The sequence below is a fragment of the Hemitrygon akajei genome, chromosome 2, assembly GCF_048418815.1.
Source record: "Hemitrygon akajei chromosome 2, sHemAka1.3, whole genome shotgun sequence".
Lineage (NCBI taxonomy): Eukaryota > Metazoa > Chordata > Chondrichthyes > Myliobatiformes > Dasyatidae > Hemitrygon > Hemitrygon akajei.
The window spans coordinates 186918275-186936051 of NC_133125.1; the positions used below are offsets into that span (position 1 = coordinate 186918275).

At 55.9% G+C, this 17777-nt stretch overlaps 1 protein-coding gene across 1 annotated transcript in view; it reads right to left on the bottom strand.

The window, feature by feature from the left end:
* The window catches only part of LOC140719149 (zinc-binding protein A33-like), a 193157-nt gene extending 178345 nt beyond the window's left edge, over positions 1 to 14812 (bottom strand). The window contains exons 1-3 of the mRNA XM_073033564.1: positions 14385 to 14812; positions 14163 to 14258; positions 13520 to 13753 (exon numbers count right to left, since the gene is read on the bottom strand). Coding sequence (XP_072889665.1) covers positions 13520 to 13753; positions 14163 to 14258; positions 14385 to 14795 — 741 coding nt within the window. The 5' untranslated portion in view covers positions 14796 to 14812. The remainder of the gene's footprint in view (positions 1 to 13519; positions 13754 to 14162; positions 14259 to 14384) is intronic.
* Between the last annotated feature and the right edge of the window lie 2965 nt (positions 14813 to 17777).

The window sequence follows — 17777 nt, forward strand, 5'->3', positions numbered from 1 at the left end:
GGTGAGGCGACTGTACAGGGTACTGGTGAGGAGACCGTACAGGGTACTGGTGAGGGGACCGTACAGGGTACTGGTGAGGCGACCGTACAGGGGACTGGTGAGGCCACTGTACAGGGTACTGTTGAGGGGACCGTACAGGGGGGTACTGGTGAGGCGACCGTACAGGGTACTGGTGAGGGGACTGTACAGGGGACTGGTGAGGCCACTGTACAGGGGGACTGGTGAGGGGACCGTACAGGGGACTGGTGAGGCCACTGTACAGGGCACTGGTGAGGCCACTGTACAGGGTACTGGTGAGGCCACTGTACAGGGTACTGGTGAGGCGACTGTACAGGGGACTGGTGAGGGGGACTGTACAGGGGTACTGGTGAGGAGACTGTACAGGGTACTGGTGAGGAGACCGTACAGGGTACTGGTGAGGGGACCGTACAGGGTACTGGTGAGGCGACCGTACAGGGTACTGGTGAGGCGACCGTACAGGGTACTGGTGAGGCGACCGTACCGGGTACTGGTGAGGCCACTGTACAGGGTACTGGTGAGGCCACTGTACAGGGGACTGGTGAGGCCACTGTACAGGGGACTGGTGAGGGGACTGTACAGGGGACTGGTGAGGAGACTGTACAGGGTACTGGTGAGGCGACTGTACAGGGGACAGGTGAGGCGACTGTACAGGGTACTGGTGAGGCCACTGTACAGGGTACTGGTGAGGCCACTGTACAGGGTACTGGTGAGGAGACTGTATAGGGTACAGGTGAGGCCACTGTACAGGGTACTGGTGAGGTGACTGTACAGGGTACTGGTGAGGCCACTGTACAGGGTACTGGTGAGGCCACTGTACAGGGTACTGGTGAGGGGACCGTACAGGGTACTGGTGAGGGGACCGTACAGGGTACTGGTGAGGCCACTGTACAGGGTACTGGTGAGGGGACTGTACAGGGGACTGGTGAGGCCACTGTACAGGGGACTGGTGAGGCCACTGTACAGGGTACTGGTGAGGGGACCGTACAGGGTACTGGTGAGGCCACTGTACAGGGTACTGGTGAGGGGACCGTACAGGGTACTGGTGAGGCGACCGTACAGGGTACTGGTGAGGCGACCGTACAGGGTACTGGTGAGGTGACCGTACAGGGTACTGGTGAGGTGACTGTACAGGGGACTGGTGAGGGGACTGTACAGGGGACTGGTGAGGGGACTGTACAGGGGACTGGTGAGGCGACTGTACAGGGGACTGGTGAGGTAACTGTACAGGGTACTGGTGAGGTGACTGTACAGGGGACTGGTGAGGGGACTGTACAGGGTACTGGTGAGGTGACTGTACAGGGGACTGGTGAGGGGACTGTACAGGGGACTGGTGAGGCGACTGTACAGGGGACTGGTGAGGTAACTGTACAGGGGACTGGTGAGGTGACTGTACAGGGGACTGGTGAGGGGACTGTACAGGGTACTGGTGAGGCCACTGTACAGGGGACTGGTGAGGGGACTGTACAGGGGACTGGTGAGGTGACTGTACAGGGGACTGGTGAGGGGACTGTACAGGGGACTGGTGAGGCGACTGTACAGGGTACTGGTGAGGCCACTGTACAGGGTACTGGTGAGGCCACGGTACAGGGTACTGGTGAGGCGACTGTACAGGGTACTGGTGAGGTAACTGTACAGGGTACTGGTGAGGTGACTGTACAGGGGACTGGTGAGGGGACTGTACAGGGGACTGGTGAAGTGACTGTACAGGGGACTGGTGAGGTGACTGTACAGGGGACTGGTGAGGCCACTGTACAGGGTACTGGTGAGGGGACGGTACAGGGGACTGGTGAGGCCACTGTACAGGGGACTGGTGAGGCCACTGTACAGGGGACTGGTGAGGAGACTGTACAGGGTACAGGTGAGGCCACTGTACAGGGTACTGGTGAGGCCACTGTACAGGGTACGGGTGAGGCGACTGTACAGGGTACTGGTGAGGCCACTGTACAGGGTACTGGTGAGGCCACTGTACAGGGTACTGGTGAGGGGACTGTACAGGGTACTGGTGAGGAGACCGTACAGGGTACTGGTGAGGAGACCGTACAGGGTACTGGTGAGGCGACCGTACAGGGTACTGGTGAGGGGACTGTACAGGGGACTGGTGAGGCGACCGTACAGGGTACTGGTGAGGCGACCGTACCGGGTACTGGTGAGGCCACTGTACAGGGTACTGGTGAGGCCACTGTACAGGGGACTGGTGAGGCCACTGTACAGGGGACTGGTGAGGGGACTGTACAGGGTACTGGTGAGGAGACTGTACAGGGTACTGGTGAGGCGACTGTACAGGGGACAGGTGAGGCGACTGTACAGGGTACTGGTGAGGTGACTGTACAGGGTACTGGTGAGGCCACTGTACAGGGTACTGGTGAGGCCACTGTACAGGGTACAGGTGAGGGGACCGTACAGGGTACTGGTGAGGGGACCGTACAGGGTACTGGTGAGGCCACTGTACAGGGTACTGGTGAGGCCACTGTACAGGGGACAGGTGAGGCGACCGTACAGGGGACAGGTGAGGTGACTGTACAGGGTACTGGTGAGGCCACTGTACAGGGTACTGGTGAGGGGACCGTACAGGGTACTGGTGAGGCGACCGTACAGGGGACTGGTGAGGCCACTGTACAGGGTACTGTTGAGGGGACCGTACAGGGGGTACTGGTGAGGCGACCGTACAGGGTACTGGTGAGGGGACTGTACAGGGGACTGGTGAGGCCACTGTACAGGGTACTGTTGAGGGGACCGTACAGGGTACTGGTGAGGCCACTGTACAGGGCACTGGTGAGGCCACTGTACAGGGTACTGGTGAGGCGACTGTACAGGGGACTGGTGAGGGGACTGTACAGGGTACTGGTGAGGAGACTGTACAGGGTACTGGTGAGGAGACCGTACAGGGTACTGGTGAGGGGACCGTACAGGGTACTGGTGAGGCGACCGTACAGGGTACTGGTGAGGCGACCGTACAGGGTACTGGTGAGGCGACCGTACTGGGTACTGGTGAGGCCACTGTACAGGGTACTGGTGAGGCCACTGTACAGGGGACTGGTGAGGCCACTGTACAGGGGACTGGTGAGGGGACTGTACAGGGGACTGGTGAGGAGACTGTACAGGGTACTGGTGAGGCGACTGTACAGGGGACAGGTGAGGCGACTGTACAGGGTACTGGTGAGGCCACTGTACAGGGTACTGGTGAGGCCACTGTACAGGGTACTGGTGAGGCCACTGTACAGGGTACTGGTGAGGAGACTGTATAGGGTACTGGTGAGGCCACTGTACAGGGTACTGGTGAGGTGACTGTACAGGGGACTGGTGAGGCCACTGTACAGGGGACTGGTGAGGCCACTGTACAGGGGACTGGTGAGGGGACTGTACAGGGTACTGGTGAGGCCACTGTACAGGGGACTGGTGAGGGGACTGTACAGGGGACTGGTGAGGTGACTGTACAGGGGACTGGTGAGGGGACTGTACAGGGGACTGGTGAGGCGACTGTACAGGGTACTGGTGAGGCCACTGTACAGGGTACTGGTGAGGCCACGGTACAGGGTACTGGTGAGGCGACTGTACAGGGTACTGGTGAGGTGACTGTACAGGGGACTGGTGAGGGGACTGTACAGGGGACTGGTGAAGTGACTGTACAGGGGACTGGTGAGGTGACTGTACAGGGGACTGGTGAGGCCACTGTACAGGGTACTGGTGAGGGGACTGTACAGGGGACTGGTGAGGCCACTGTACAGGGGACTGGTGAGGCCACTGTACAGGGGACTGGTGAGGAGACTGTACAGGGTACAGGTGAGGCCACTGTACAGGGTACTGGTGAGGCCACTGTACAGGGTACGGGTGAGGCCACTGTACAGGGTACTGGTGAGGCCACTGTACAGGGTACTGGTGAGGCCACTGTACAGGGTACTGGTGAGGGGACCGTACAGGGTACTGGTGAGGAGACCGTACAGGGTACTGGTGAGGAGACCGTACAGGGTACTGGTGAGGCGACCGTACAGGGTACTGGTGAGGGGACTGTACAGGGGACTGGTGAGGCGACCGTACAGGGTACTGGTGAGGCGACCGTACCGGGTACTGGTGAGGCCACTGTACAGGGTACTGGTGAGGCCACTGTACAGGGGACTGGTGAGGCCACTGTACAGGGGACTGGTGAGGGGACTGTACAGGGTACTGGTGAGGAGACTGTACAGGGTACTGGTGAGGCGACTGTACAGGGGACAGGTGAGGCGACTGTACAGGGTACTGGTGAGGCCACTGTACAGGGTACTGGTGAGGCCACTGTATAGGGTACTGGTGAGGCCACTGTACAGGGTACTGGTGAGGCCACTGTACAGGGTACTGGTGAGGGGACCGTACAGGGGACTGGTGAGGCCACTGTACAGGGTACTGGTGAGGCCACTGTACAGGGTACTGGTGAGGGGACCGTACAGGGTACTGGTGAGGGGACCGTACAGGGTACTGGTGAGGCGACCGTACAGGGTACTGGTGAGGCGACCGTACAGGGTACTGGTGAGGCGACCGTACAGGGTACTGGTGAGGCGACCGCACAGGGTACTGGTGAGGCGACTGTACAGGGGACTGGTGAGGCGACTGTACAGGGGACTGGTGAGGCGACTGTACAGGGTACTGGTGAGGCAACTGTACAGGGGACTGGTGAGGGGACTGTACAGGGGACTGGTGAGGCCACTGTACAGGGTACTGGTGAGGCGACTGTACAGGGGACTGGTGAGGGGACTGTACAGGGGTACCGGTGAGGTGACTGTACAGGGTACCGGTGAGGTGACTGTACAGGGTACTGGTGAGGTGACTGTACAGGGTACTGGTGAGGTGACTGTACAGGGGACTGGTGAGGGGACTGTACAGGGGACTGGTGAGGTGACTGTACAGGGGACTGGTGAGGTGACTGTACAGGGGACTGGTGAGGGGACTGTACAGGGGACTGGTGAGGGGACTGTACAAGGGACTGGTGAGGTAACTGTACAGGGTACTGGTGAGGGGACTGTACAGGGTACTGGTGAGGTGACTGTACAGGGGACTGGTGAGGGGACTGTACAGGGGACTGGTGAGGCGACTGTACAGGGGACTGGTGAGGCGACTGTACAGGGGACTGGTGAGGTAACGGTACAGGGTACTGGTGAGGTGACTGTACAGGGGACTGGTGAGGTGACTGTACAGGGTACTGGTGAGGGGACTGTACAGGGGACTGGTGAGGGGACTGTACAGGGGACTGGTGAGGCGACTGTACAGGGGACTGGTGAGGTAACTGTACAGGGTACTGGTGAGGTGACTGTACAGGGGACTGGTGAGGGGACTGTACAGGGTACTGGTGAGGCGACTGTACAGGGTACTGGTGAGGCCACTGTACAGGGTACTGGTGAGGCCACGGTACAGGGTACTGGTGAGGTAACTGTACAGGGGACTGGTGAGGCCACTGTACAGGGGACTGGTGAGGCCACTGTACAGGGTACTGGTGAGGCCACTGTACAGGGTACTGGTGAGGCGACCGTACAGGGTACTGGTGAGGCGACTGTACAGGGTACTGGTGAGGGGACCGTACAGGGGACTGGTGAGGCCACTGTACAGGGTACTGGTGAGGCCACTGTACAGGGTACTGGTGAGGGGATCGTACAGGGTACTGGTGAGGGGATCGTACAGGGGACTGGTGAGGCCACTGTACAGGGTACTGGTGAGGCCACTGTACAGGGCACTGGTGAGGAGACCGTACAGGGTACTGGTGAGGCGACCGTACAGGGTACTGGTGAGGAGACCGTACAGGGTACTGGTGAGGCGACCGTACAGGGTACTGGTGAGGCGACCGTACAGGGTACTGGAGAGGGGACTGTACAGGGGACTGGTGAGGCCACTGTACAGGGTACTGGTGAGGCCACTGTACAGGGTACTGGTGAGGGGACCGTACAGGGTACTGGTGAGGCCACTGTACAGGGCACTGGTGAGGCCACTGTACAGGGTACTGGTGAGGCGACTGTACAGGGTACTGGTGAGGCGACTGTACAGGGTACTGGTGAGGAGACTGTACAGGGTACTGGTGAGGCTACTGTACAGGGTACTGGTGAGGCGACTGTACAGGGTACTGGTGAGGAGACTGTACAGGGTACTGGTGAGGCGACTGTACAGGGTACAGGTGAGGCGACTGTACAGGGTACTGGTGAGGCGACTGTACAGGGTACGGGTGAGGCGACTGTACAGGGTACTGGTGAGGCGACTGTACAGGGGACAGGTGAGGCGACTGTACAGGGGACAGGTGAGGTGACTGTACAGGGTACTGGTGAGGCCACTGTACAGGGTACTGGTGAGGAGACCGTACAGGGTACTGGTGAGGAGACCGTACAGGGTACTGGTGAGGAGACCGTACAGGGTACTGGAGAGGCGACCGTACAGTGTACTGGTGAGGGGACCGTACAGGGGACTGGTGAGGCCACTGTACAGGGTACTGGTGAGGCCACTGTACAGGGCACTGGTGAGGCCACTGTACAGGGTACTGGTGAGGCCACTGTACAGGGTACTGGTGAGGCGACCGTACAGGGTACTGGTGAGGAGACCGTACAGGGTACTGGTGAGGAGACCGTACAGGGTACTGGTGAGGAGACCGTACAGGGTACTGGTGAGGAGACCGTACAGGGTACTGGTGAGGCGACTGTACAGTGTACTGGTGAGGGGACCGTACAGGGGACTGGTGAGGCCACTGTACAGGGTACTGGTGAGGCCACTGTACAGGGCACTGGTGAGGCCACTGTACAGGGTACTGGTGAGGCCACTGTACAGGGTACTGGAGAGGTGACTGTACAGGGTACGGGTGAGGGGACTGTACAGGGTACTGGTGAGGCGACTGTACAGGGGACAGGTGAGGCGACTGTACAGGGTACTGGTGAGGGGACCGTACAGGTTACTGGTGAGGCGACCGTACAGGGTACTGGTGAGGCGACCGTACAGGGTACTGGTGAGGCCACTGTACAGGGTACTGGTGAGGCCACTGTACAGGGTACTGGTGAGGGGACCGTACAGGGTACTGGTGAGGCGACCGTACAGGGTACTGGTGAGGCCACTGTACAGGGTACTGGTGAGGGGACCGTACAGGGTACTGGTGAGGCCACTGTACAGGGCACTGGTGAGGCCACTGTACAGGGTACTGGTGAGGCGACTGTACAGGGTACTGGTGAGGAGACTGTACAGGGTACTGGTGAGGCGACTGTACAGGGTACTGGTGAGGAGACTGTACAGGGTACTGGTGAGGCGACTGTACAGCGTACAGGTGAGGCGACTGTACAGGGTACTGGTGAGGCGACTGTACAGGGTACTGGTGAGGAGACTGTACAGGGTACTGGTGAGGCGACTGTACAGGGTACAGGTGAGGCGACTGTACAGGGTACTGGTGAGGCGACTGTACAGGGTACGGGTGAGGCGACTGTACAGGGTACTGGTGAGGCGACTGTACAGGGGACAGGTGAGGCGACTGTACAGGGGACAGGTGAGGTGACTGTACAGGGTACTGGTGAGGCCACTGTACAGGGTACTGGTGAGTAGACCGTACAGGGTACTGGTGAGGAGACCGTACAGGGTACTGGTGAGGAGACCGTACAGGGTACTGGAGAGGCGACCGTACAGTGTACTGGTGAGGGGACCGTACAGGGGACTGGTGAGGCCACTGTACAGGGTACTGGTGAGGCCACTGTACAGGGCACTGGTGAGGCCACTGTACAGGGTACTGGTGAGGCCACTGTACAGGGTACTGGTGAGGCGACCGTACAGGGTACTGGTGAGGAGACCGTACAGGGTACTGGTGAGGAGACCGTACAGGGTACTGGTGAGGAGACCGTACAGGGTACTGGTGAGGAGACCGTACAGGGTACTGGTGAGGAGACCGTACAGGGTACTGGTGAGGAGACCGTACAGGGTACTGGTGAGGCGACTGTACAGTGTACTGGTGAGGGGACCGTACAGGGGACTGGTGAGGCCACTGTACAGGGTACTGGTGAGGCCACTGTACAGGGCACTGGTGAGGCCACTGTACAGGGTACTGGTGAGGCCACTGTACAGGGTACTGGAGAGGTGACTGTACAGGGTACGGGTGAGGGGACTGTACAGGGTACTGGTGAGGCGACTGTACAGGGGACAGGTGAGGCGACTGTACAGGGTACTGGTGAGGGGACCGTACAGGTTACTGGTGAGGCGACCGTACAGGGTACTGGTGAGGCGACCGTACAGGGTACTGGTGAGGCCACTGTACAGGGTACTGGTGAGGCCACTGTACAGGGTGCTGGTGAGGGGACTGTACAGGGTACTGGTGAGGCGACCGTACAGGGTACTGGTGAGGCCACTGTACAGGGTACTGGTGAGGCCACTGTACAGGGGACTGCTGAGGCCACTGTACAGGGTACTGGTGAGGGGACCGTACAGGGTACTGGTGAGGCCACTGTACAGGGGACTGCTGAGGCCACTGTACAGGGTACTGGTGAGGTGACTGTACAGGGTACGGGTGAGGCCACTGTACAGGGTACTGGTGAGGGGACTGTACAGGGGACTGGTGAGGTGACTGTACAGGGTACTGGTGAGGCCACCGTACAGGGTACTGGTGAGGCGACCGTACAGGGTACTGGTGAGGCGACCGTACAGGGTACTGGTGAGGCCACTGTACAGGGGACTGGTGAGGGGACTGTACAGGGTACTGGTGAGGAGACTGTACAGGGTACTGGTGAGGAGACTGTACAGGGTACTGGTGAGGCGACTGTACAGGGTACAGGTGAGGCCACTGTACAGGGTACTGGTGAGGTGACTGTACAGGGTACGGGTGAGGCGACTGTACAGGGTACTGGTGAGGCGACTGTACAGGGGACAGGTGAGGCGACTGTACAGGGTACTGGTGAGGCCACTGTACAGGGTACTGGTGAGGCCACTGTACAGGGTACTGGTGAGGAGACCGTACAGGGTACTGGTGAGGAGACCGTACAGGGTACTGGTGAGGGGACCGTACAGGGGACTGGTGAGGGGACCGTACAGGGTACTGGTGATGCGACTGTACAGGGTACTGGTGAGGCCACTGTACAGGGTACTGGTGAGGCCACTGTACAGGGTACTGGTGAGGGGATCGTACAGGGGACTGGTGAGGCCACTGTACAGGGTACTGGTGAGGCCACTGTACAGGGTACTGGTGAGGGGACTGTACAGGGTACTGGTGAGGGGACTGTACAGGGGACAGGTGAGGCGACTGTACAGGGTACTGGTGAGGGGACCGTACAGGGTACTGGTGAGGGGACCGTACAGGGTACTGGTGAGGCGACCGTACAGGGTACTGGTGAGGCGACCGTACAGGGGACAGGTGAGGCGACCGTACAGGGTACTGGTGAGGCGACCGTACAGGGGACTGGTGTGGCCACCGTACGGGGTACTGGTGAGGCCACCGTACAGGGTACCTGTGAGGCCACCGTACGGGGTACTGGTGAGGCCACTGTACAGAGGACAGGTGAGGCGACTGTACAGGGTACTGGTGCGGGGACTGTACAGGGTACAGGTGAGGCCACTGTACAGGGTACTGGCGAGGCCACTGTACAGGGTACTGGTGAGGAGACTGTACAGGGTACTGGTGAGGCGACTGTACAGGGGACAGGTGAGGCGACTGTACAGGGTACTGGTGAGGCGACTCTACAGGCGACTGGTGAGGCCTCCGTACGGGGGTACTGGTGAGGCCACCGTACGGGGTACTGGTGAGGCGACAGTACAGAGGACTGGTGAGGGGACTGTACAGGGGACTGGTGAGGCGACTGTACAGCGTACTGGTGAGGAGACTGTACAGGGTACTGGTGAGGCCACCGTACAGGGGACCGGTGAGGAGACTGTACAGGGTACTGGTGAGGTCACTGTACAGGGTACTGGTGAGGCGACTGTACAGGGTACTGGTGAGGCCACTGTACAGGGTACTGGTGAGGCCACCGTACAGGGTACTGGTGAGGCGACTGTACAGGGTACAGGTGAGGCGACTGTACAGGGTACTGGTGAGGCGACAGTACAGGGTACAGGTGAGGCCACTGTACAGGGTACTGGTGAGGCGACAGTACAGGGTACAGGTGAGGCCACTGTACAGGGTACTGGTGAGGCGACAGTACAGGGTACAGGTGAGGCCACTGTACAGGGTACTGGTGAGGCGACAGTACAGGGTACAGGTGAGGCCACTGTACAGGGTACTGGTGAGGCGACAGTACAGGGTACAGGTGAGGCCACTGTACAGGGTACTGGTGAGGCGACAGTACAGGGTACAGGTGAGGCCACTGTACAGGGTACTGGTGAGGCCACTGTACAGGGTACTGGTGAGGAGACCGTACAGGGTACTGGTGAGGAGACCGTACAGGGAACTGATGAGGGGACCGTACAGGGTACTGGTGAGGCCACTGTACAGGGTACTGGTGAGGAGACCGTACAGGGTACTGGTGAGGAGACCGTACAGGGAACTGATGAGGGGACCGTACAGGGTACTGGTGAGGCGACCGTACAGGGTACTGGTGAGGCGACCGTACAGGGTACTGGTGAGGCGACCGTACAGGGTACTGGTGAGGCGACCGTACAGGGTACTGGTGAGGCCACTGTACAGGGTACTGGTGAGGCCACTGTACAGGGTACTGGTGAGGAGACCGTACAGGGTACTGGTGAGGAGACCGTACAGGGAACTGGTGAGGCGACCGTACAGGGTACTGGTGAGGCGACCGTACAGGGTACTGGTGAGGCGACTGTACAGGGTACTGGTGAGGGGACCGTACAGGGGACTGGTGAGGCCACTGTACGGGGGTACTGGTGAGGCCACTGTACGGGGGTACTGGTGAGGCCACTGTACAGGGGACTGGTGAGGCCACTGTACAGGGGACTGGTGAGGCCACTGTACAGGGTACAGGTGAGGCCACTGTACAGGGGACTGGTGAGGCCACTGTACAGGGGACTGGTGAGGCCACTGTACAGGGGACTGGTGAGGCCACTGTACAGGGTACTGGTGAGGCCACTGTACAGGGGACTGGTGAGGCCACTGTACAGGGGACTGGTGAGGCCACTGTACAGGGTACTGGTGAGGCGACCGTACAGGGTACTGGTGAGGCGACCGTACAGGGTACTGGTGAGGCGACCGTACAGGGTACTGGTGAGGCCACTGTACAGGGTACTGGTGAGGCGACCGTACAGGGTACTGGTGAGGCGACCGTACAGAGTACTGGTGAGGCGACCATACAGGGTACTGGTGAGGCGACTGTACAGGGGACTGGTGAGGCCACTGTGCAGGGGACTGGAGAGGCCACTGTACAGGGTACTGGTGAGGCCACCGTACAGGGTACTGGTGAGGCGACCGTACAGAGTACTGGTGAGGCGACCGTACAGAGTACTGGTGAGGCGACCATACAGGGTACTGGTGAGGCGACTGTACAGGGTACTGGTGAGGCAACTGTACAGGGTACTGGTGAGGGGTCTGTACAGGGTACTGGTGAGGTGACTGTACAGGGTACTGGTGAGGTGACTGTACAGGGTACTGGTGAGGGGACCGTACAGGGGACTGGTGAGGCCACTGTACAGGGTACTGGTGAGGCCACTGTACAGGGTACTGGTGAGGGGACTGTACAGGGTACTGGTGAGGTGACTGTACAGGGTACTGGTGAGGGGACCGTACAGGGGACTGGTGAGGCCACTGTACAGGGTACTGGTGAGGCCACTGTACAGGGTACTGGTGAGGCCACTGTACAGGGCACTGGTGAGGAGACCGTACAGGGTACTGGTGAGGCGACCGTACAGGGTACTGGTGAGGAGACCGTACAGGGTACTGGTGAGGCGACCGTACAGGGTACTGGTGAGGCGACCGTACAGGGTACTGGAGAGGGGACTGTACAGGGGACTGGTGAGGCCACTGTACAGGTGTACTGGTGAGGCCACTGTACAGGGTACTGGTGAGGCCACTGTACAGGGTACTGGTGAGGGGACCGTACAGGGTACTGGTGAGGCCACTGTACAGGGCACTGGTGAGGCCACTGTACAGGGTACTGGTGAGGGGACCGTACAGGGTACTGGTGAGGCGACCGTACAGGGTACTGGTGAGGCGACCGTACAGGGGACAGCTGAATATCCCTTACAATACAGTTTCAGTAATCATCATGATGTGGCACAGCTGTAAATCTGCTGAGAGCAGGCTGTCCTCAAAGACTGGGTGTCTGCGTAAGAAGGGGACTCGTGAGGGAGGCCTCCAAAAGACCTATGACAACTCTGGAGGAGTTCCAAGCTTCAGTGGCTGAGATGGGAGAAACTCTCACACAACTGTCGACCCATCACAGCTTTATGGGAGAGTGGCAAAGAGAAAGCCACTGTTGAAAAAAGCTCACATGAAATCTCAGCTAGAGTTTGCCAGAAGGCACACGGGAGACTGAAACCAGCAGGACGAAGGTTCTATGGTGTGAGGAAACCAAAATTGAGCATTTTGGCCATCAGTCTACATGCTGTTTTGGGCCTGGTGGTGGCTGCATCATGCTTCACTGCAGCAGGCCCTAGAAGGCTTGTAAAGGTAGAGACTGAAATGAATGCAGCAAAACACAGGGAAATCCTGGAGGAAAACCTGATGTATTCTGCAAGAGAACTGTGACTTGGGAGAAGATTTGTTTTCCAGCAAGACAATGACCCCAAGCATAAAGCCAAAGCTACACAGGAATGACTTAAAATCAACAAAGTTAATGTCCTGGAGTGGCCGAGTCAGAGTCCAGTCTCAATCCATTGAGAACTGTGCCTGGATTTGACAAGGGCTGTTCACTCACGATCCCCGTGCAATCTGACAGAGCGTGTGCAGTTTTGTAAAGAAGAATGGGGAAAGATTGCAGTGTTCGGATGTGCAAAGCTGATAGAGACCGATCCACACAGACTCAAGGTTGTAATTGCTGTCAATGATACATCTACTAAATACTGACTTCAAGGGGATGAATACTTATGCAATCAGTTATTTTGTGTTTTATATTTCTAATTAATTTAGATTAATGTAGAGATCTGCTTTCACTTTGAGACAATGAAACATGAAAAACAATGAAACTTCCAAACCGGGGGAGGGGGGTGGTGGTGAATACTTTTTACAGACACTGTGGATGTTTAATCTGATGTGTGGGTCACAATGTGAAATTCAATCTCAGTTCCCACTGATCGACAGAGTGACCCTCACACCCACCACTCCAGACACACTCACAGCCTGTGACTGTAACTGGGTGTTACTCTCAGTAACGGGGGATATTATACGTGGGAATCACAGAAACGATCACCAGCTCAGTGCTCTGATCAGAGTAACTCATTCCCGAGAAGGTTGCAGACTGTCCTGTGATGTACAGATGTTGTGGGAGGCTGGTTTGGGGAACACAACAGTCCTGAACAGTCAAAACATCTGTCGGGTTTAAATCTGTTTACAATGATAGTATCTGTAAATACCACACTGAGTTAAAATACATCATTTTGAGACAGTGCACTTTTACAGAACCAAACTGAAATCTCTCACCATGAGGAATGTCACATTGTCTTGTTGATCCATCTGTTCCTGTAACTTTGAGATTTCCTCCTGGATAGAATTTAAATTCTCTTGAATCTTTTGAAGATTTTTCTCCATCGGATTCAGAATCCTCTCCTCCTCTTCCCTGAGATCTCGGAGTGCGCGCTGCTCTTTCTCAGTGATAATCCGGCGCAGTTCAGCAAACTGGGATGTGATGTGGGACTGAACACTGTGTGACTGTTCCTGTCGAATGAAAGGAGAGGCTAGTTTATTATTTGGCTGTAAAGTATTTCCCTGTGACATGGAAGGAGACCATTCAGCCCACTGACCCTATGCTATTTCGCAGATATTCAATCCCTTTCATTCACGTCTCCCTGAAACCGATTCTTCCTCACTGATCCATCAACTCCCACCTGACTCACAGACCACCCGCCTTCACAGGGTTAATTACAGCCCCGAATTAAACATTCATCTAGATTTCTTGGCAATGCCGGCCCACTGTGATCTCAAGGAGAACATGCAAACTCCACGCAGAGAGCACCAGAGGTCAGGATCGAACCCAGGTCACTGGAGCTGCGATACTCTGCTACTCGGCATTAAAGGAAACAAAACTACACAGTATTATTGTAAATTCTGCTCAGGGAGGCCTTACCCGAACTCCGGAAACCTTCTCTTTCTGTTGCCGCTCCATGTCCTCGAGCTCGCATTTCTTTTCTGTGAGAGAGTCTAACACAGATTTAACCCGTTCCTGGGAGGCAGAGAGTGAAGGAATTAGACAATAAAGATGCAGTGCTGAGTCGAGCCAATTGATTGTCATATACAAATAAATATAAAATGAAAAAACATCAGGTGATCAAAATCGATTTTATTTTACCTTATAGACTTCAACAGCTTCTTCAATCGGCAGGAAGCGGTGCTCCCTGTGTTCCCGCGAATCTCTACAGATCAGACAGATCAGTTTCCTGTCCGTCTCACAAAACAGCTTCAGTTCTTCCTCGTGTGCTTCGCAGTGAAGTTTACTTTCCTTCCCTTTGAGATTCAGGTTTAGTTTTCGAGCTTTCTCAGACAGATTTGCCAAGGCCCGACTGACCTTGAGGGTGCGGTCTGCAAACTCCTCTCTACATTCCGGGCAGGAGTTTCTCTCCTCCCTCTCCCAACACCGAGTGATACAGGAGCGGCAGAAGTTGTGCCCACAGTCCAGTGTAACCGGATCGGTGAAGAAATCCAGGCAGATGGGACAAATTGCCTCCTCGGTTAAACTCTCAACCTGTTCTTTCGAAGCCATGTTAACTCCCGGCACTTCCGGGTTCAGGGTCCTTTCACTTTCGGGGAGCTGCTGAACCCTGCGGTCCCGGGACTGTCCACCAGGGGCGCTGCGGTACCGGGATTGTCCACCAAGAGCGCTGCGGTCCCGGGACTGTCCACCAGGGGCGCTGCGGTACCGGGACTGTCCACCAAGGGCGCTGCGGTACCGGGACTGTCCACCAGGGGCGCTGCGGTACCGGGATTGTCCACCAGGGGCGCTGCGGTACCGGGACTGTCCACTAGGGGCGCTGCGGTACGGGGATTGACCACCAGGGGCGCTGCGGTCTCGGGAATGAACGTTGTGTTGTTGCCGGTGAAACCATTTCACTGGGAGTGTCTGGAGCTCCTCGCCAACAGCCACCGGACTCAGCGGCGAGAAAAACACTTCTCCCACTCTCTGTATCTCTAGGGTAGATATGACTTGGACCCCTAAACCCATGAGGTTGGAATGTCTCGCCCATCCGAACCCTGATGTGTGTAACTTACTGCTCCCATGCAATCACCCGGCGGCTCAAATAACAGACCATACACTGCATACAATTCTCAAGAAAGTACAGTGGCATGCAAAAGTTTGGTCAAAATTTCTGTTACTGTGAATAGCTAAGTGAGTAAAAGATGACCTCATTGTGGATTCTGAGGTGTGTTTAGGATCATTATCCTGCTGTAGAAGCCATTATCTCTTCATCTTCAGCTTCTTTACAGACCGGTGTGATGTTTGCTTCCAGAATTTGCTGGTATTTAACTGAATTCATTTTTCGCTCTCCGTGAAATGTTCCCCGTGCCACTGGCTGCAACACAAGCCCAAAGCATGATCGATCCACCCCCGTGCTGAACAGTTGGAGAGGTGTTCTTTTCATGAAATTCTGCACTTTTTTTTCTCCAAACATAGCTTTGATCATTGCGGCCAAAAAGTTCTGTTTTAACTTCATCAGCCCACTGGACTTGTTTCCAAAATGCATCAGGCTTGTTTAGATGTTCCTTTGCAAACTTCTGGCGCTGAATTTTGTGGTGAGGACGCAGGAAAGGTAACTCTTTCATAAAGGTCATATTTGTGCAGGTGCATATTTGGGGTGTATGGGGTATCAGGGAGGGGTAGCACCTCTGATGGGGGAATATGTCGCGTCCCTTTCAGGTGGTTTGTCCACCGTTGGGCCCCACCTGGCACTCAGCTCTCACCTGTGGCTCCCTGTAGCTGATTTCATGTGACAGTGGTCACACCCCGGGCAACGGCCTCGACAAGCCGGCTGAACCAGGTGAGGGTAGCCGACGGGTCTCAAACCCTCGGTGAGATAGGGAGTTGTCTATCCCAGCATGTGAAGACAGACTCCAGCAGATTGAGCAGACGAGACCAATGGAAGGTCCAACGGTCAAGAAGGCGGTCTCTGCAATGCGTACTACACGACAAGACACAGAAGATGTCCTGGTCAGCCACTGTACCTGGTCCCATCTCCAGCCGTCTCGACTCTTGTCTTGCCACTGGATCCAGATGGGAATTGGGAAGAGAGAGTGAGGCCGACTCTGCACAACTCTCCGTCACTTAAATCCAAATCAAGCGCTAGTCTCGACACCATCACCATTAATGGTTTTGAGGTCTTCATCGATGATGATGGATGAACAACATTTGTGCAGGTGTCGCTGCACAGTAGAACAGTGCACACCACTCCAGAGTCTGCTAAATCATCCTGAAGATCATTTGCAATCAAATGGGGGTTCTGATTTGCCTTTCAAGCAATCCTACGAGCAGTTCTCTTGGAAAGTTTTCTTGGTCTTCCAGACCTCAACTTGACTTCCACCATTCCTGTTAACTGCCATTTCTTAATTACATCACGAACTGAGGAAAGGGCTACCTGAAAACGCTTTGCTATCTTCTTATAGCCTTCTCCTGCTTTGTGGGCATCATTTATTTTAATTTTCAGAGTGCTAGGCAGCTGCTTCGAGGAGCCCATGGATGCTGATTGCTGGGACAAGGTTTGAGGAGTCAGGGTATTTATAATTTGCATCACTTGGCCTTTCCTAACGATGATTGTGAACAAGCTACAACCCAAAAAACTAATTAAGGTCTGAGACCTTGGTAAAAGTTATCTGAGAGCTCAAACCTCTTGGGGTGCCCAAACTTTTGCATGGTTCTCCTTTCCCTTTTTTTCCCCACTCTAAAATTGTACAAAACAAAAATAATTCACTAATCTTGCTTAAAATATTGAAAAGAATGTTTCATCTTTAACTTTATGACTTTTGGAGATCAGTTCATCTTCTATTCACTTAACTATTCACAGTAACAGAAATTCTGACCCGGGTGCCCAAACTTTTGCATGCCACTGTATATTTATGAATGTTCACTTAACTAAACAGTTATCAAAGAAAAGAAACACAAGGGCCCATCATAAATTGCACGTAAGTTGGTGCTCATCCTGAAGTTGTCTTTACTCACACGTTGGACCTGCAGCCTGGAAGGTGTCAGTCGGCTACTCTCCTCTGCAGCTCGGGCTCCCAGGCTTTTTTATACCCCGGACCGAGACGATTAACGAGGGTCAGTGGACCCCAGGTTGGGAACCCCTGTCTATGGACACTTCGGTGTGATCTCCGTTTTCCTGCTCGTCCTGGGAACAGCCTGAAGATCAGTGTCACTCGGCTGCCTGCAGTAACTGCGGGGCATTCCGTGCTGACCACTGCCTGATAGACCTGTGGTCAACGTGCTGGTCTGAATGAATGTAACCCATTTCATTAACACACGGTTCACATCGAGAGTGCGATGAAGCTACAAAAGGTAGTGGATTCGGCCCAGTACATCACAGGGAGAGCCCTCCCAACCACTGAGCACATCGACATGAAATGCTGCCGTAGGGAAATGAATGTACAAGGGTATACGTGCTATCATAGGGACAGAAATGTGGGCAGAGGGGGTGGGGTGGCCCTGTTGGTGAGGAATGAGATTCAGTCCTTTGCAAGGGGGGACATAGGATCA